At 35.9% G+C, this 20,992-nt stretch overlaps 1 protein-coding gene across 1 annotated transcript in view; it reads left to right on the top strand.

Moving 5' to 3' along the window:
* npffr1.1.L (neuropeptide FF receptor 1, gene 1 L homeolog) overlaps positions 1-20,088 on the top strand; it is a 101,361-nt gene extending 81,273 nt beyond the window's left edge. The window contains exons 3-4 of the mRNA XM_041568821.1: positions 7,743-7,842; positions 18,072-20,088. Coding sequence (XP_041424755.1) covers positions 7,743-7,842; positions 18,072-18,960 — 989 coding nt within the window. The 3' untranslated portion in view covers positions 18,961-20,088. The remainder of the gene's footprint in view (positions 1-7,742; positions 7,843-18,071) is intronic.
* Positions 20,089-20,992: the final 904 nt, after the last annotated feature.

Raw genomic sequence — 20,992 nt, 5'->3', positions numbered from 1 at the left:
ATGTGAACAAGGTCACACAGCTAGATGGCGGGTTGAAGAAAACATGTGCAATAATGCTACAGGTCACGTATACACTACTACAGCGTGATACGGATTACGTAAAATATATATGCTGCTTGAAAAAGTAACTCCGTGTTTTTCTAGAGACGTAAATTATGATATTTAGACAATGTGAACAAGTCACACAGCTAGATGGCGGGTTGAAGAAAACTGTGCAAATAATGCCTACAGGTCAACGTATACACTACTACAGGGTGGATACGGATTCGTAAAATTTATGCTGCTTGAAAAAAGTACTCCGGTGTTTTTCTGGAGACGGTATATTATGGATTTTAGACAGAATGTGAACAAGGTCACACAGCTAGATGGCGGGTTGAAAAACAGTGTGCAAATAATGCCTAACAAGGTATTTACACTATACAGCGGTGGAAATAGTAAAAATAATGATTTAAAAAATATGGTGTCTGAACTATAGGAATTAGACAGATACAACACCAGCTAATGCGGTTAAGAAAAGTGTGCAAATAAGCCTACAAGGAACGTTATTTTATGCTGCTTGAAAAAAGTCACCCGGTTTTTTTTCTGGAGACGGTAATTTATGGATATTTAGACAGAATGTGAACAAGGTACACAGCTAGATGGCGGGTTGAGAAAACAGTGTGCAAATAATGCCTAAAGTCTATTATGGCTGCTTGAAAAAAGTCACTCCGGTGTTTTTTCTGGAGACGGTAATATTATGGATATTTAGACAGAATGTGAACAAGGTCACACAGCTAGATGGCGGGTTGAAGAAAACAGTGTGCAAATAATGCCTACAAGGTCAACGTATACACTACTACAGCGGTGGAGTACGGATTACGTAAAATATATTATGGCTGCTTGAAAAAGTCACTCCGGTGTTTTTTCTGGAGACGGTAATATTATGGATATTTAGACAGAATGTGAACAAGGTCAACACAGCTAGATGGCGGGTTGAAGAAAACAGTGTGCAAATAATGCCTACAAGGTCAACGTATACACTACTTACAGCGGTGGATACGGATTACGTAAAATATATATGGCTGCTTGAAAAAAGTCACTCGGTGTTTTTTCTGGAGACGGTAATATTATGGATATTTAGACAGAATGTGAACAAGGTCACACAGCTAGATGGCGGGTTGAAGAAAACAGTGTGCAAATAATGCCTACAAGGTCAACGTATACACTACTACAGCGGTGAATACGGATTACGTAAAATATATGAATGCTGCTTGAAAAAAAGTAACTCAAGTGGTTTTTCTAGAGACGATAATATTATCAATATTTAGACAAAATGTGAACAAGCTCACACAGCTAGATGGCGGGTTGAAGAAAACACTGTGCAAATAATGCCTACAAGGTCAACGTATACACTACTACAGCGGTGGATACGGATTACGTAAAATATATTATGGCTGCTTGAAAAAAGTCACTCCGGTGTTTTTTCTGGAGACGGTAATATTATGGATATTTAGACAGAATGTGAACAAGGTCACACAGCTAGATGGCGGGTTGAAGAAAACAGTGTGCAAATAATGCCTACAGGGCAAATAATGCCTAAAAGGTCAACTTATACACTACTACAGCGGTAGTAAAATAAAAAAAAGTAAAATAAAAAAAAATGAATATTAAAAAAAAAAAATTAAAGTTGGTGCTGCTGAACTACTAGGAGCAGCAGATTAGCACACCAGTCCCACTCCCCAACACTGCTAGACTAATAGCACTGGGCTCTTATAGTAGTAGTAGTAGTAGTAGTAAAACAACAAAAAAATAAATAAAAGCAGTCCTTACAAGGACTACTGTTATTGCAGCAGTCAGCAGATGAGATCAGAAGCAGGACAGCTGCCCACTGCAGCTACATACAGAGCACTGCAGTAGAAGGTAGATTACTAGCCAGCAAAGCTACCTAAGCTTAAATGTCCCTCAAACCCCTGCAGACTTCTGTCCCTCCAATAACAGAGCAGTATCAAAACGATTACTAGCCAGCAAACTTTCAACTGTCCCTGAAATCACTAACAGGCAGCAGCTCTCTCCCTACACTATCTCTTCAGCACACACAGGCAGAGTGAAAAAACGCTGCAGGGCTTCGGTTTTTATAGGGAAGGGGAGTGGTCCAGGGGAGAGCTTCCTGATTGGCTGCCATGTACCTGCTGGTCTGGGGTGAGAGGGCAAAAAAAAGCGCCAACAATGGCGAACCCAAAATGGCGAACGTCGCGCGACGTTCGCGAACTTCCGGCGAGCGCGAACACCCGATGTTCGCGCGAACAAGTTCGCCGGCGAACAGTTCGCGACATCTCTACTTGTTCCTAATACAATGAAGCAGACTTAACTGACTGCAATCCATTTCCCAACTAAAGTCTGTCTCCTGGTTCCCAATTCAGTGGCATATCAAATATAAAATTACTATTCTGTCCTTTATAACTCTCTCTCTCTCTCTCTCTCTCTCTCTCTCTCTCTATATTCATCTGCTATGCAGTCCCTTCTGATCCCTATCTTGACAGTACTGTTCACCGAAATAGATACGTTACTGTATTTCTGTATCCTTTTACATCAAAAAGTTCCCATACTCTACTTGTTCAATGTTCGTTAAAAATTTGGCTAGGAAGTGAGGTGGAATTTCACATACCGGAGATCACTTGAGGTTAAAAAAAAGATTCTGAACTCACAAAGAGTCGGAACCCTGAACAAAGGAATCACAGAGTTTTTATAAACATGGAAACGTATGACATAAGAACTTAAGGGCGTAAAAAGCTGTTACCATTGTGAGAGAGCATAGAGATATCTCTTCACAGCACAAAAAATTAAAAACTTCTCATATAACCATATATATAATCAGATGCTTCTTCCCCAAGGTCAAAGTACTAATTACCAAGACTACCTTGAGAACAGAATTCATCCCTGAGGAATCTGCATACACAGAATTTTATTCTCTGTCAGAAGCACTTCATTAATCTTCACCTGCAGCAAGAGTATTTTGTTTCTGTCTGTCACCTCCTCCTAATAGACTGTGAGGTCTTCGGGACAGAGACATTGTCCCAACTGTGTATTGACATTTTTGGCACATAAGCAGTTATTTTCACTAATTTATAATAACTTTACTTGTGTTTGTTTATACACCTTGAGAAGCACTGTGTACCGTAGTGGTGTTACTGTATATAATAACCTGTAGTGGAGCATATATTAACTCAAATACTCTTGTGAATAGCATTTGGAACTGATGCAATTTTGCATTAATTTTTGAACTTTGTACTGCAATCATAAATTAATCCTATAGGTGTTCTGTTCTGTCTTCGTCTTGTAGACCCAGAAATTACTAAACCAAAAAACTACTAAAAGGTTACTATAAAATAGTGATGAATTACTACTGAACTCAATGCCATAAATTGATTAATAACTGCTAAGTAACATTGGCAAATTATCTTTAGTTCAATATCAAAGTTAATGTAAATTAAGATCACTAAAATTCAATAGAGCAATCCTGAAATATTGGATTCATGAATTATGTGAAAGAATTCCAGCAGTAGTGTATCAAAAGCACTGTGTCTAGGTATAGTCCACAAACGTAAAAAATCCCTATCCCCATGTGTTGAAGGAAATCCACACATCATTTATAGATACGGAAGACCACATAATATATTATGACTTGCCGTTATACCCAAAAATATGTTGGCGTTAAGCTACAAATGGTCAAACATAAAGGGAGGATGCCCCTACATGAAAAAATTTGGTCTAAGTGGGATTATATATTTCTCAGAGATAGAGGTCTTATTCCCCTTTTTGGGTAGCTACAAGGCTACAAGTGCGAATGATTGCTGCTCTTCTGGTGGGTGAATTGAATTGACTATATGTCGTTTGATCCACAGAAATGGGAAATAGTGGGAGGTTTATAGAGATTTGATGGTTATATAACATGTACCTGAGTGAACATTGTATATTGTTGTATTGAATATATAGTGACCGTAATAAGAGAACATATTGTGTCAATTTACCTGCTGTATTGATGTATGATTTTACTGTTTTCTTTATATACCTTCAGCTTGTCTATTATGGTGTGACTTGATGCTTTGATATCATAAGTCTCTGTGAATATAAACAGCTATGATTTGTGATGAAAAACTGTCAAAATCCAATAAACTATAAGTTAAAAAAAAAAAAAAAAAAAGCTACAAATGGTAAAACTCAAGTTGAATTTGTGAGATTGTGAACTTTATAAATGGTTTGGGGTCAAATCACAGTTTGGGTCATTTTGGTCCTGGAATTTTTGATCTACACACGCCAGGAATCTTCGTAAAGCTAGGTAAATAAAAATTTCTCACCCTTAAGTGAAAGAACACATTGCTTGGCTTTTGGTAGTTGAGTCTGTGGAAAAATATATAGCAGTGAAAGGTTTTAAATATGCGGCATGTGATGGAGGGGAGAGACTTGTTTTCGAAACTAGGAATATGAAGAGAATAGGCATTTTTTAAAGTAAAAGTAAAGTGCATGTTATACCTATACAGGTTTCTTCTTTTCTAATGTTCTCACTAGCTGTCATTAAGGGGCCGATTCACTAACTTTGAGTGAAGGATTCGAAGTAAAAAAACTTAGAATTTCGAAGTGTTTTTTGGGCTACTTCGACCCTCGACTACGACTTTGAATCGAAGGATTCGAACTAAAAGTCGTTCGACTATTCGACCATTCGATAGTCGAAGTACTGTCTCTTTAAAAAAAACTTTGACCCCCTAGTTCGCCATCTAAAACCTACCGAACTCAATGTTAGCCTATGGGGAAGGTCCCCAGAGGCTTTCCTAAGTTTTTTTGATCGAAGGATATTCCTTCGATCGTTGGATTAAAATCCTTCGAATCGAACGATTCGAAGGATTTAATCGTTCGATCGTACTATCTGCGCTAAATCCTTCGACTTCGATATTCGAAGTCGAAGGATTTTAATTCCCAGTCGAATATCGAGGGTTAATTAACCCTCGATATTCGGCCCCTTAGTGAATCGGCCCCTTAGTGTCACGTGTTGGTATAACTACTCATTCTGCACTGTTGGAATTTATTTGAATGAAATATATGTATTTGATTCTTATTTTCATGCTAAATCTACAGTCCATTAAAGTATATTCAATTAAGCAATTTCAGTCATTTTAATACACACCCATGACATGTTCTGGATTTCACTGTAGGTTACTAAATAAAAATGAAATGGTAGCAGCTGCTAATGATAATTTTTTTTACCCACAATACAGTATTTCTCTGAGAATTCCGGCACAATTGCAAGCAGCCACTAAGTAGTGATCACCACACCTTGTATGCAATTTACCAGTGCAGATGGATTAACATGTTGGTGGTATGAAGGAGGGTGTGAAAGAGATGCTTGGGGTGCCTGTTGGGTACAAGGCAGTTACATGTTTATGTGAGAGAACACTGGAAGATAATTCCAAAACTCTCTTGTGTCCATATTCACTTATAAAAAATCATATCTAGCAGAAGTAATTTTAAAACAACTGGACTTGCTGAGTAATCATTGAACTGACTAGTCCTCGGCATATAAATTCCTCCAGTAATCCAATCGCAATGATGCAATGTAACTATTCAGTTAGTCCATTCACGTCACAGAGAAGGAGAACATTCTGCCAAAAGGAGGGAAAGAAGAATGTTTGTGGACACAGAATGCCATGGATTATTTTATCGGACTGAGAAGAAAAGAAGAGAAAGTTACGTTTTTATACTCCTGTGGTATTTATGTCAACTAAATGCACATCTTTTCTGTTCTTCTCTCTTCTATTTTTTGGATACTCACATAGCATGCCCAACTATAGAGCCTACCGCCCCAGTTATGCCCTGTCCAAATCACCTGTATAAATTTGAAAGGCTTTTGGAAGAACCAGGATTGTTGCCTTCTCTGCATTAGACCATTATACCTTCTCTAACATTCATGGCAAAATTTTATATTGACTATAAAAATATTCACAGAGCTATTATCATAATAAAACAAACATGCCTTTCTAAATACTTAGCAGTACATCTTTTATTTATCTCAGCTCTGTTATGCATGTTGAGTTGTGATTAAAGGGGCTTCAGCTCCGCTGCTGATTGAATTATCATATATTCCACCTTCCCTTTTTCTTTCTTGTTCTTCAATGTCTGTTGTCCCACAAGGATCACAAGACTTGTATTTCACATCACTTAGGGTATAATAAAGCAGAAGGTTATGTGCAAGCTGTATCCTTTCAAGGTAACGCTGGTAATTGCTTGATTTTGCTTTGTTTGTCTTTTCCCTTATTTTTTCAACTCAAAATCGATAATAGCACGAGAAAGTATCAGGGCAAGGTCAGCTTTGATGAATGCAGATCATTTTTTATTCTTTTCAAACTTAATCATTTTGTGACAGTAGAAGAGGAATCATGAATAAACAGTGCAACACATGCTATTAGTTAATTGTAAAAAGGATTTGCACACTGATCTAGCCACATGGCAAGCACAAAGTATAGCAGTTAAGGGGCAAAACTTAAGGGATACTTAGGGCATTTTCCTTTGTCATCCTGTAGACACAAGTGTTTCCTATTTGCATGTTTCCATTTTTTAAGAAAGAGTAGTTATTTCATGCATAACACGCCATTCAGTCCTATTTTTGGTTAATGAGGAATTATATTTTTCTCTATTAGATAGCATTGCATGTGTCATGTTTAATTAGCAATCATTTTTGAAGGTGGCAGTTGAGTATCAATGTTAACTTTTCAAGGGCAAATAAAGCTTTAGATCAACATGTTTTAAAATACGTTACATGGAATGTGGCTGCTCCATCACCAAATATAACAGCATTATGCAGCTACAAATAATTTCCCTCTGTCCCCAACATGTTGCAGGCCTGGGCAGTACATTAAGAAGGCAAATTACCCTGGGCAAAGGCAAGGAGCCAGGATAGAACTCAGACAGGTAAGGTGAGCATGTGGGGGAGAAATTCAGTGTAATTAAAGCACTTGTCTCAAATCAGGTACTTCAATAAAGGCCTTAAATTTTTAAAAGATAACAGCCTCATTCAAGTTAGATGCACCAAAGTGCAATATGAAGCTTTTGGACAAATATTGTGTCTTTTCTCAGAAACCAACCTGCATTACCATATATGCTCTGGATGCATGAACACACACATTTTTAGATGTGCACATTTTCATTGTGTCAAGTTAGTTTGTCGCTGTTTTAATAAGAGTGTGGAAGGTGTCACTTCTGCCGGTCCATTGTCTTCAATATTGACAGCATGTGATCCGCTTGCTGCAAGTCTGTTGAGTTTATAGATTGCACCTGGTATGGAAACTACCACCAGATCATTGGGGTACAAGGAGAATGTTTGGGTGCAAGTACTTTTTATGAATGGCATCAACATGAGCATAATTTTGCATCCATTCCAACATGTCCTGCCGCAAATGAGGCTTTATGTGTTGGCCTTGGAAACTTTTGCCTTAGATAAAAGTTTTAGCTGATGGGATGAATGATGGGATGGTCAGCCTGTTGGACTGTCAGGAGATGTCTCCCAAGGAAATGCAGCAAGGTGACCATCAATAAAAAATATGATCAAATGTAAAGCGTTAGGAGCACCATGTATGGGAATGGTGGTTTAGTAAATATGTTTTTTGGGAAAAAAAGCTTAATTATACTATACTGTAAGAATTTAATATCTGACAAAACATTGGGTCAAGAAAGATACTCCTTTAATGATCATTAACATTATTTTGTGTTTTTAGGGTGGCCTTTTGACATCATCATGTGCAAAATGAGTGGTCTGGTACAAGGCATGTCCGTATCTGCTTCAGTTTTTACCCTTGTGGCCATTGCAGTGGAAAGGTAAGATGATCACTTAGAAGCTCTAACTTTTATCTTGATTTATTTTTCTCTGAAGACAAACTTCAGACTTAACGCTTATGGCATACTTAGGGGAAGATTTATCAAGGGTCGAAGTGAAAATTCGAATTTTTGAATTTTAATTTTCGAGTTTTTATGGCCAAAACTGTCAAATTTGACTAGGGAATTGTTAAAATTAGATTTGAGGTTTTCTAAATTCGATTTTCTAAATTTATCATACACTGGACCTTTAAAAACTCGAATTCGACTATTTTTCACCTTAAACCTGCTGAATTGCTGTTTTTTTTTTTAATAAATTGCAGTTGGTCGAATTTTGAGTTCATGGGAGTTTAAAATACCTCCCATGAACTCAAAATTCGACCCTTGATATGTTAGTGGTTGCTGCACCGGCAGAGAAACACCTGCTATAGCTTTGAATTTGGCCCTAGCATTTCTCTCTATAATGAGAAAAGTGCAAAAAATTCTAAAGTTTTGAAAAATATTCTCTTTAATTTATTATCTTTAACTTTGTGCTTTGTGTGAATCAAAGCTTCTTAAGTAATTTATCACCAGTCTCTAATATAAACCAAATATAGGATTTGGTTTTGGATTTAAAAAAATCACAGCACCTTTTACAAGATCAGTATTTATGTAAATCCTCAACTAAAACAAACCCTTTACTGCCAGCTGATTTTTTACACATGTGCATAAACAACCAACTTACTTGTTAGGTTTAAACATTTTTTTGAAGGAAAACCTCAACAAAATTAGGGAAATTATGGGGGTTTTGCCAGCAGAAATTGTGCTTTTTTATGCACACTCAGTTTTTTAATTTATTCTTTAGTCCTAACCAAGATTTTGGGTGAAATATGCACAGAAAATTATGAAACATTTCTTGATATCTCAAATTTCCTTTTGTAGAGAAGTAAGTTTTATTGACAAAAATTGGGTTTGTAAATAGGAAATCACTTTTATCAAAAACATTACACAGTTGAAATGTTGGCATAAATGTTGGAGTAAAATACTGCATACCTCCATGTCAGGTCCGGACTGAGAATTAAAATAGGCCCTGGCATTTCAAGTACACAAAGGCCCAATCAGCCCACACAGAGGCCCAAACAGCCCCCACAGAGGCCCAAACAGCCCCCACCAGCCCACAAAATACTGACTTTCTATTGCACCTCATAGCAGCCCCTCTGGCATTTGCCAGAACCCACAGATTGCCAGTTCGGGCCTGCTTCATGTTTTTAGTTTTTGTTTTTTTTTAGTTTTTAGTTTTCAAGAATTTTTTTTTTCTAATAAATAACTACATATGTCAAATATGAATTTAATCAAAAATACATTTTATATATCGGGGCCCCCATTATGAAAATGTTTAATTGCTTAACAGTTGCACTGGGCCACTGGGGTTAATTTGGAGGGGTTGAATGTGATGGATTATTGTCTTTTTTCAACAGATAACTATGGTTTGGGCACAATTCCCTCTTTCTTGTGGTACTAGTTTCTTTTTCTCTGCCCTTCTTTGATTCTTTTAATGTCTTATAAAGTTGATTTTGGTATGACCATGCTTAAGTGTCCATGTATCTTGAGCCTTATATCTAAGATACATGCGATACAATAGATGATACCAGTATCAGATGCTTGTAAGCAGGGTCAGACTGGACCGGTGGGACACAGGGAAAAAAACCTGGTTGGCCCCCTGGCTCTTGTGGGCCACGCTGCGACCTCCCTTTGTCGGGCGGTTGCGGCAAAAACATTGTGCGTGTGCGCACACATGTGGCTCAGCATCGGCGTAGCAGGGGGGGCTCAGGGAGGCCCTGAAAAAATGCAAATTTCTGAAAAGGTAACAGTGGAAATGAAACGTGATTGAATGGACAATTTTAACACTGTTTTAAGGCATAACTCATATTTATAATAAAAAATAGGTTATGCATTTTTGTCAAATTAGTTTTTCTGCACCCTTACCACTCTGATTTGTTTCTATATTTTAGTTAATTAATTTTGTTTCAGTTTGATAAAACAAATCATTAACATTTAGGGGCCCATTTATTAAACCTCAAATTCTTCTGGTCGAGTATTTCAAGGGAAAACTCTAATTTTTATAGGGGAAAAAAAACTTGAATTTTTAGAGATCTATGATATCCCAAAGCTGCTAAAAATCTGAATTTGAAAATACTCCATATTAAACCTGGCATGCTCATGTAGAAGTCAGTGGCAGTTATCCCTGACAATCCGATAAATTCGAGTTTACATAGTGTCAATCATGCGATTCAAATTGACTTTTTGCAAAGTTTTTTTGCACTGACTTTTTTGAGGAGAATTAATGATAAATGGATTCAATTTGTAGATCGAAGTTAGGTCAATTTGTTTTAATAAAAAACTGAGATAAACTCAAATTTAAGTAAATCACCCCCTAAATGAGGCCCAAGTCTTAAAGGGGATGTTCACCTTCCAACAAGTTTTCCAGTTCAGTTTGTTTCACCAGAAATAAAGATATTTCCAATTACTTTCTATTTCTTTCTATTCTAATAACTTTTTTGCTATTATCTATATATGTTAACAGTTTTTCTAATATTTAAGGGGGGATTTTCCTATTTTTTTATTAAATCAAAGTCGACCTAATTCCCATCTACAAATTTATCTAATTTATCAAAAAAAAAGGAATTAAAAAATTTAGTGAAGAACCCTTGAAGGCAAGAAACATCTTCAGATTGTAAAAGGGACATCTGCCAATGATTATACATGACTTTAACAAGTTTTAGTTGGATTGATTTTTAGCAGCTTTGTATAAATCTCTAAAAAATAGTTTTTCCTCTAAAAAATTGAGTTTCCCCCTAAAAAACTCCACCAGAAATAGACCCTTAAGTGTAAAGTTTCATCTTTTACCTTTTGAAGCAGTTCTGGGAGGGGGGGTGGCCAACTCTGTAAACTGTTCTCAATTGATACATTTAGGGCACATTCACCAAGCTCGGGTGAATGAATAGAGTGAAAAAAACTCGAATTTCGAGTAGTTTTTTGTGCTCCTCGACTATCGAATTGGCGTAAATTCGCCTGAGTAGAATGATTCGAATAGATCGAGCCAAAAAATGCTGCAACTATTCGCCCATTTGATAGTCGAAGTACTGTCTCTTTTAAAAATACTTTGACTGCCTACTTTGCCAGATTAAACCTACCGAATTGCTTTAAAAGCCTATGGGAAAGTTTTTGATCGAATAAAAAGGCATTCAATCAATCATTCGATCGAATGAAAATCATTAGATCGAATATTCGAACGTGCGACTATTCGCCCGGCGAATATTCGCTCATTCGACTATTCGTTAGCGCGTAAATTCGCCCGAATTCCCTATTCGATTCTATTCCCCAGCCGAATTTCGAGGGATTTAACCCCTCGAAATTCGACCCTTGATACATCTGCCCCTTAGTTTTTAGTTGGCCCTATTGAGCAGAATCCCAAGTTGCAGCTGCTACAAGTGATACAATAGTTGCTAATATTCCGATAATAGTGCTGAGGGGGTTATTTATCAAAGGTTGAGTTGATTTTTACCTGAAAAATGTGGCAATTGGTATATTTGCAATGTAAAAGCAAAATAATTCATTATATGGTATTAATGGGAATATTTCTATGCATATAAGAAATATTCCATAATGTATATTATAAGGATTTCAAATCTTTTGGCTGGACACATACACACCCTACAAGTACTCTATTTTTTAAATTAAAAATAAATTAGAAGACTCATTGCTATAACTTGTTGACTAGTGATGGGTGAATTTATTCGGCAGGTGCGAATTTGCGGCAAATTCCAGCGATTTCCCACGATTCGCCACCGGCAAATAAATTCACGAAACCGCCGCGTTAATTCGCCTGCATCACAAAAAATGGACATTTTCGCCAGCGAGTTTGCGCCGGCATCAAAAATTTCGTGAATTTTTCGATGTTTCGCGAATTTCGCATATTTTTCAGGCCAGGACCACAAAGTCTACATGCATCCCCAAACGCTCCAGCTGAATTGTCCATTACAAACCCATATTCCCTATGTAAAAACCTCCAACATGTGCCACTTCTTTTTCCCTGTAAATTCATCTTTGTTGCTTTTTTCTTTCCTATGATGTTTATTTTAATCCACTATTTTACCTAATTCCTGTTTCTTCAATCCACACCATTGAAATTTTACCCCAGGAAAAATCAGTTAATTGTGCCAGTATATTCTGTTGAACGTAGAAACAACAATATGGCAGCGATTCACAATTTAGATCTTAGGCCAGAAAAATACTGGTTACGTTCAGAATGGTTAGCAACACTTAACTCATTTGCACAGTAGCCACCTACTATAAAGCATTTCATTGTCAAGTTTGCCCCAATACGTATGGACATAAAACTGAGTTATTAAAATAAATGGGCTAATGGGGCTAAATATAATATTATAATAATATATAAAAATTCAGGTACAGTTACTGTCAATTTCAAGGATGAATGTGTGCCGATTAATTATCTTCATCCATAGCATCAGTTTTAGAGAAGGTTATGTTTCCTTTAAGCTTTTTTGACTCACTAAATTGCTAAAGGTTAAAAAGAAAATTGTAAAGCTGATTTAATTTCCTTGTCTTAAGTATCTTCAGATCAGGAGGAAGACTGTTGTCAGTGATAGGTTACATCTTTTAGCTGAGGCCAACTAATAAACCATCCATGTCCAGGGCTAATGGCTGAGTTCAAAGAAAATTATGTCTAAACAAGTCCAATTTTCAGAAGCTAATTAAGCACTAGACTGCTGATGACTTTTTTAACTTCCCTTTTCTGGGTTCTTTCCAAACTTTATTCTGCTATTTAATCCAAACAAACATGCAAATTTGATCACAAAGATTTACAGAATAGCTATCTGCAAAATTATTTTTTATTTTAATGATACAGTACATTAAGGGGGTTATTTACAAAAACTTGTTTTTACTCATATTGTACCAGAAATAAACTCAACCTATCACCCATCCATTAATTTGACTAATTAACTAAGGATTAAACTTGAGAAAAAATTGAATATTATGAATACCCCAAATTTTTTTTAGTTTATAGGCTTAAAAACCTTGCATTTATCAAATTTTTCAAGCAAAAACCAGCATCAAACACCCCAAAATCATGAAGACAAAAAACATCTTCAAATAGTTAAAGGGACCTCTGCCACTGACTTTTACATGAATTTGACCGGTTTTAGCAGGAATATTTTTGGATTCTAATTTTTAATCTCTAAAAATTAAATTTTTTTAGTTTGGAGACCTTTAATAAATAGACCCCTAATTCCAGGTAGAGTTAATGTTACATATTTAACAGTTTTACTTTTACCTATATTATAGGAACAAATAACCAGAAATACAACCTGGGTTATTGTTTCCTTAACAAAGGACCTGGGAGATAATAGGGGATATATCAAAAAATATTTTAACCACTGCTATATAACATTTCCTTACTACATATATATTGTCCTGAATGTATTTTCAGTTTTCAATTACATCCGTACATTATTGAGGTTATTTATTAAACTGACTTTTTGATAAATAAAATAAAATCATGGATGGTTTGGTCGAGCTTTGTTTAATAAAAATTAAATAAATTCAAGTTTTACTAAATAACCCCCTAAGAGATCAATATCATCGATTTGGTTAAGTGATTTTAAATTACAATTATTAGTTAGAAGTTGAAATTAGATATGTCATGAAGTGCATTAATTTGAACATTACAATATTATGCATATCAGAACAAAGTATAACTGCTATCGTACTCTGTGAAGTTTGTCATTGTTGGATTTAGACCCAAGGCAACATAGAAGGCAAAATTAGGTCATATAAAATATAAACATGATCTACACACTCCAATATTTCTCAAAAAGAGATGACCAAAAACTTACAAATGCTTACAAGAACAAATTACAAATGCTAGAGAATTCACCAGTTAGAAAGCTGCTTACCAGCACATCACAGGGGAGAACATACTGCTCTTTTGTTGTTCTTTGAGATACAAACTCTCTTGTGTTGCAGAACAAAGAACATTGGGCAGTTTTGGTGGGGAAATAAAATATTTCTTTAAGAATACAACCCTGGTGTTTTTGGACTATAGCTTTCAGCTTGCTTGACCTTGGTAATATGTTAACATGAGCTGGGATTTATGGTCCATCAGCAACTTATTAAATTAAGGCTGAGCTACAGTATTTAGATTCTCTAAGTATTTTTTTTTCCTAAAAAAGCTAAAAACCTTATAAGCACTACATCAATCTTTTTGATGCTGAGATTTATGGGCCATCACCAACTGAGTAAAGTCTAGCTAAATCACAGTATTTAAATTCTATTGAAATATAATTTTCTAAAAATGCTAAAAAGCTAAATAGCCCTTCATCATTCTTTTTGATGTTTGATTACAGAGTAAAATAGCATAATAACCTCACAGTACCAGATAAAAGCCAGTTGGTTGTAGTAAAGAAGATTCTCACTGGAGATTTCTTTTGCAACTAATTTTATTCCTCTCATCCCAGCTACAGTATTTAGATTCTCTAAGTAGTTTTTTCCTAAAAACGCTAAAAACCTCATAAGCACTACATCATTCTTTTTGATGCTGAGATTTATGGGCCATCTCCAACTGAGTAAAGTCTAGCTAAATCACAGTATTTAGATTCTATTGAAATATATTTTTCTAAAAATGCTAAAAAGCTAAATAGCACTTCATCATTCTTTTTGATGTTTGATTACAGAGTAAAATAGCATAATGACCTCACAGTACCAGATAAAAGCCAGTTGGTTGTAGTAAAGAAGATTCTCACTGGATATTTTTTTTGCAACTAATTAATAATTAATTAATCTAATAATTAAGTCTGTGGTGCCTAATTTGTAGAGTTAGGTGGGATAAGAGATTGCTTTTAGACCAATATATTTTGTGGCTCTCTGGGGATAGGTGCTACAGTATAATGAACATATAAACTTTATTATACCTATTCTTTGAATAATACTGGTATACTGGTATATTGGCAAGTCTGTGTATGTACTTAAACATACAGCTAATTAGTTCATTGTGCCCCTCTAAAATGTGCTGGGTCCTACACAAAGGACGCAATAAAATGTAATACATCTAAAGAAGGTCAATCCCCATTCTTAAAAAGGCTAGGAATTAGCCAAAGGTTGCCGATGTGCATACCGGTTCACAGCCATGTGAATTTTATGATCAACTGAGTATTTTGCTGAAGCACACCCCAAAGTAGTTCCTTCGTATTAATGTAATATACTACATTTCCATAATTCTTTTTTTAAAGTGATAATTGGCATGGAACTCCTTGAAAGCTTGTGTGAAGGTTGACATACATGAATTAAAAAAAATTCTCAATTTTATGGCTACCGCTTCTGCAGCCAATGTCTTATTTAAATATTCCATCCCCTGGTTAAGGGCCATTTTGCATTCAAAGAAGTCATGTCATATGTTATTCATATGTAATTTCACTCTCTCAGATGCAACTTTACAGTAAAGTTTTCATTAACAAGGTAACGTGGTCTCTCTATATGTACTGTATCTCTATATGTACTGTATCTCCATTATATACTGACCTATATTGCAATTAAGCAGTGCACTAGTTTCACTCACTTTGATTATGAAAGGCAGCAAATCTGGGAAAGAATATACATTAGGTATAATGTTTTTGCAAAAGCTTTGCTGTACATTGCAGGTTGTTTTGCCCATAAATAGCCTGTCACAGTTTGACTTCTTCCATGTCTAATAAACTGGGCATAGATTTTCTCTCATCCCAGTTCATATTGGTTCTGCACAAAAGAATTGGCTCTGACAATGTGTTATATGCTTTGTTGCTTTGTTACCACTAAACATTCTAGAGGCTTAATTTCATAAGAATCTGAATTACAGTTCAGATAAAAGCAATGCAGCCCACATTATTCTGCTGCTACTGAGGCTTTATCTAAATTGATGTGTTGATCTATGCTGTGCTATTTTTCTGTCATTGAGATGGTTGTGGTTTATTGTCTTTCTTACAAACCGTTTTTTTCATAAACTGAGGAACACAACTGCAGTGACCCTGCAGGCAGATGAAATACAAAATTTCCAGCTGATTCTAACCAGTTTGGAAATTTAATAATTTATATGAATAAAATGCATTCTTCAAAATGCTACTTATAAAGAAAAGAAAGCTTTTCTGGCACCAATACACACACTTATTGCTATTCTTGCTCTGTATATATAACTTTAACTACAAGTGGGGGTAGACTCATCATTGTTCATAGTAGGTCCAGGGTTTAAGGGCAGTTAGAAAACACTTCATGATAATTGGCAGGCTGAATCATCACAGCTGAAAAGAGGCACCAATGTTTTCCTATTGGTATCTCATAAAAAGGAAGCTTATTGTGTGCAATAGTTGTTTACCATAATGGTATGTTTACCATAATAAATCATACTCTTTATAGGAAGCTAACCCTTAAGCCACAGAAACAAGAAACCATGATTTTCTCTAACCTCCACATGAATGTTTGTTATCAATCACAATTAAGAACAGCTTGGGCAAGAGAACTTAAGTGACGTTTTTCTGGAAGGCAATCTTGTCTACAAAAAAGGAGCACATTTCTCTTGAAAAACAATGACACATCTGAAACAATAACAACATATAATTGTACAACATGCAGGAAAAGCACAGAAAACATCATCATTATTGTAATTATTATTAACATTTTATTTAGTGCCAATACATTCCTTTATGTTCCTTGGGTCAACAAAAATGTTGGCTAAATAACCACAATCATTTAATAGTAGGTATTTGTAAGCCAGGGGTACCCAACCATTTTTAGCTGTGAGCCACATTCGAATGTAAAAAGAGTTGGGGAGTAACACAAGCATGAAAAAAGTCCCTGGGGATGCCAAATATGGACTGTGATTGATTATTTGGTAGCTCCTATTTGGACTGTTTTGCCTAGATTTTATGCAGCTAAAAGTTGCCTCTAAGCAAAAATAAGGGGCAGATTTAGAGCTTAATAAATAGAAATTGTTCTTATGAATGGGTGAAATATAGAACTCACCATTTGATAAACACAGTTCTAAAATACCCATAGAAATTAATAGAATAAGGGTGAGCATTTATTTATTAAGCTCTAAACTCACATTTTGATAAACCTGTCCCTTAATATCTGCTTTGTGGCCACTCAGAGCAATATCCAAGTGGTGTGTGAGCAACATGTTGCTCATGAGCCACTGGTTGGGAATCACTGTTCTAAACCCCTCTGCATGCTATTTTACTTAACAATGCATGTTCATACAAAGCAATGATGTAGATAGGTCAACATTTACTTTTTGAGCTCCTAAAAAAACATATAAAAAAATAATATGTATAATTTAATTTAATAATTAATCTGTGTTACTAACCCTTAAAAAAACCCTAAAAAAGTCAAACAAAGTTAATGTAATTTACAGTATCTCTGTATGTATATTTTTATTTATATAGCACTCCTTGACAGCAAAGCACTGTACAGCAGAACAATAAATTAGTAGAACAAACAGGGGGTCATTGCAATCATAAATACAAATAAGTACAAAGTACAATTAAAATAAATATAAATCCAATAACCCTTCAACTTTAAGTTTTGCTCCATAATCTTTCTTAGGCTTTGGCTCTCTTCCCTTGTGGTACACCAACCATCCAAGCATATGTTAAGTGGCCATGTAGAGCAATGCTCTGAAGGGCAGTTGCTCGGTGCTAATGTAAGTGTCCATCCAGAAATGCACAAGACATCATAGGGGGGAAGTTAATTTAGGTTCAAGAGAAGGGCCTATGGAAAACAAACATTAACTCAAAAAACTTATTGTATCCATGTACATGTATGGCTATTTGAAGCTTCTTCTAAGGCTTTACATCAGTTTCAAATGCAATTATACAATTAATAGCAATTATATTTTACTAACCATTAGCCCAAAACCTGAAACAGATTTCTCATTGTCAATTAACAGTGGCAGTAGTATAGATGTAGGTAAGACTTCAGTGAAGGAGATAATACTTCAGAGAATGAGATAAGACTTCAGTGAAGGAATTGACACACCCGTTTTTTACTTTACTATGAGTGAAAGGAGCTCTAATGTCTTTTATTTTGTGTCAAATACTTTTCTTAATTATTCTCCATCTGTATATATTTTTTCAACACATGCATATTGCCTTTTTTATCTATATTATTCCAAGTAATTTGTGTTTTCTTCCTCTTTCCACCAGATTCCGTTGTATTGTTTATCCCTTCAGACAGAAGCTGACCCTAAAAAAAGCTATAATCACCATCATCATCATTTGGGTTCTTGCTGTAATTATTATGTGCCCCTCTGCAGTTACGCTAACTGTAACAAAAGATGACTTTCACTTTATGGTAGACGACTACAACAATAATTATCCTCTATATTCATGTTGGGAGGAGTGGCCCGATACAGAAATGCGGAAGATATACACCACTGTTCTTTTTTCCCACATCTACCTTGCACCTCTCACACTTATTGTTATCATGTATGCCCGCATTGCCTTCAAGCTATTCAAGTCATCTGGTCCCATTAGAGGATCAATGTCAGAAGAGAATGAAGGGCGGAGGGTTTCCAAGAGAAAAGTCAGAGTTATCTATATGCTTATTATTGTAGCGCTCTTCTTTTCACTTTCTTGGCTGCCACTTTGGACATTAATGCTCCTCACCGACTATGGACATCTCCGTGATTATCAGCTCAATTTGATAGCTGTTTATGTGTTTCCCTTTGCGCATTGGTTAGCCTTTTTCAACAGTAGTGTCAATCCAATTATTTATGGATATTTCAATGAAAACTTCCGCAGAGGTTTCCAAGAAGCTTTTAAAGTCCAGGTCTGTTCTATGAAAAGAGAGCACAAAGAAACATATTCAGAGAGGAAAAACAGTGGCTTCCTCTTTGGGGTTCGTAACAGGATTTTTGTTGAAGTGCAGCCAAGTGACTCTGGTCAGGCTTCAGACTCCTGCAACAGTACTGCTCCAAAAGGTGGTATGTTCTCTTTAAGGAGTGGGAGGATTGCTCACCATGCCCGTGTAGTTGAAGATGTAGACAATAAAAGCTCTAATAATACCGTCAGTGTACCAGCTTGGGACATCTAAAGTCAACATGCCTTTGAATTTTGACCTTGAATGAAAAGTGGAAACATACAGCAAAGGATACTACATACATTCTTATTTTGCTATGTTTAGTCAAAAAAGACTCCCCATCCATTGTGCACAGTTTGTCCATATAGCATGTACTTGTATCTTACTGGGAGATCAAGCTTCAAATTATTTAAAAGTGTCAACAAATGTTTCATTTTCCAGTTATTGACTATTTAAGCCTCCAGAGACATCTCTAGTTAGAGTCACTCACCAAATGCTTAGAGCATGTTTCTATATATAAATAGCCTTGGAAAGTGTGGGGGTGATTTGAAATACGCTAATTTTTGTTAAGTAAATGACATTTTTAAAAAACGAATCAGCAAAAATATCAGCTGATTTCCTAGTAGATTTCACAATTATTTTACATATTTCAACACTTAAAAGGGGAACTATGATGCACCCAAACTGTAGTGGATGATTAATAATTTTTTCACAGATTTTATTTTTCATTTCTTCGAAAGGAAATTGTAAATATATAGACAATTGAGAGAAAAAAATGACTATTCATGAAACAGATATATTGAAACTCCAGTACAGTATATTTTTATAGTGATGGCTCCCCTTTCAGAGCATGTCAGTATAGACATGTTGCCCTATATTCGAACTGTACATATTCTGGTCTGTCCAAATACATGGCCGCTGGCGGCCATTACCTGCAACAGTTAAGATAGAGTTGCCACAGCTTGTGTGGATACTAGCAACAGATAAGAAAATTACAAAAAGTTGTCTGTGCCTGATGTAGGTACCCGTGTCCATGCTATGGTAGCCCTTCACCTTTTAAGGGGTTATAGTATGTCTTTTGTTTTCAGTAGGTGTATAAACAAATTTTGGCCTGGCTATGTTTGATTGTCAGCCATACCTAAGGTTTACATAATGACACATGCCTTGCATTCGTCTGCTGTACCATTTAAATGTAAAAGATATGTTGAATAATTGTGGTATGGCAAGTAAATGAATGGTAATTAATACAGTATATTTTTCTCTAAATATTGTTGCTACTAGTTATTGATACTGTTTAGTTGAACTAACTGCATGTAAGTAACAGAGAAAATGTTACTATCTAGTTGTAAATGCCAATGTAAATACAACAGTATACCTATAATATGTTACTTCGATTGATGTTTCCTAGCTGTTTGTTTAAATCGCCATATGTCATTTTTTTATAACCAGTAAAACAATCTGTGTTCTGGCCCAGTATATCAGTATTTTACAGTTCTAGCTGTTCTTTCCATCTAAGTGGCACATATTGTCAACTGTGCCTAATTTCCATTGTGTCTATGGCCAGCAATGGAACAATCAGCATCTCTAATAATTTAATAATTTTGTCTAAACTGACAGGCTTCAAAAGTAGGGGCAGTGCTGCAGTACATACACACAGAAAGCAGTTGGAAGGTTCTTACAGGGATCCTATGAAGCTGTGTTTTGCTTCCCCTACAGGGAGCCTGATAGTGATGAGAGTAAAAAAGGAGTGGGAGAAGTTAAAAGCTCTGGGCAATAGAAGTTAAAACAATCATTAGTATTATCCATAATCATTCCATTGCTGCTCATGGAACATGGTTCGGACTGGCCCACGGGACAACGGGATTATCGTACTGTTCCTGTGCATCTACTTTTTTGGAAATCAATAGGCATTTTGGCAGTGGGGGAGTGTGCTGTCTTATTTGTGTCTGCCTGGCTCCTATCTTTCCTTTCCTTCCCAATACAGTGTAGGGAACATTCAGTTCAGTTCAGTTTTGTCTTCACATACAGAAAAATTGCATTCATAAAGCAGACGATCAGATAGGACGCACTGGGTCTGATCCAGCAAAGGAAGTTCAAAGTGTGCCTATTACAAATTGGAGTTACGAGTTTGCTGATCACCGGTATTCTCAAGGAGCTCTCTGTATCGGTAGGAAAATAAACGGAAAAGAGATAAGCTAATATTATATAGTATAACAGGGGAAGGTGGAAAATTCCTACACAGGGAAGGGGGGAAATATACAAAAGG

This window comes from Xenopus laevis, chromosome 7L (genome assembly GCF_017654675.1).
Source record: "Xenopus laevis strain J_2021 chromosome 7L, Xenopus_laevis_v10.1, whole genome shotgun sequence".
In the NCBI taxonomy this organism is placed as follows: Eukaryota; Metazoa; Chordata; class Amphibia; order Anura; family Pipidae; genus Xenopus; species Xenopus laevis.
This window is presented reverse-complemented; position numbering and strand designations above follow the sequence as displayed.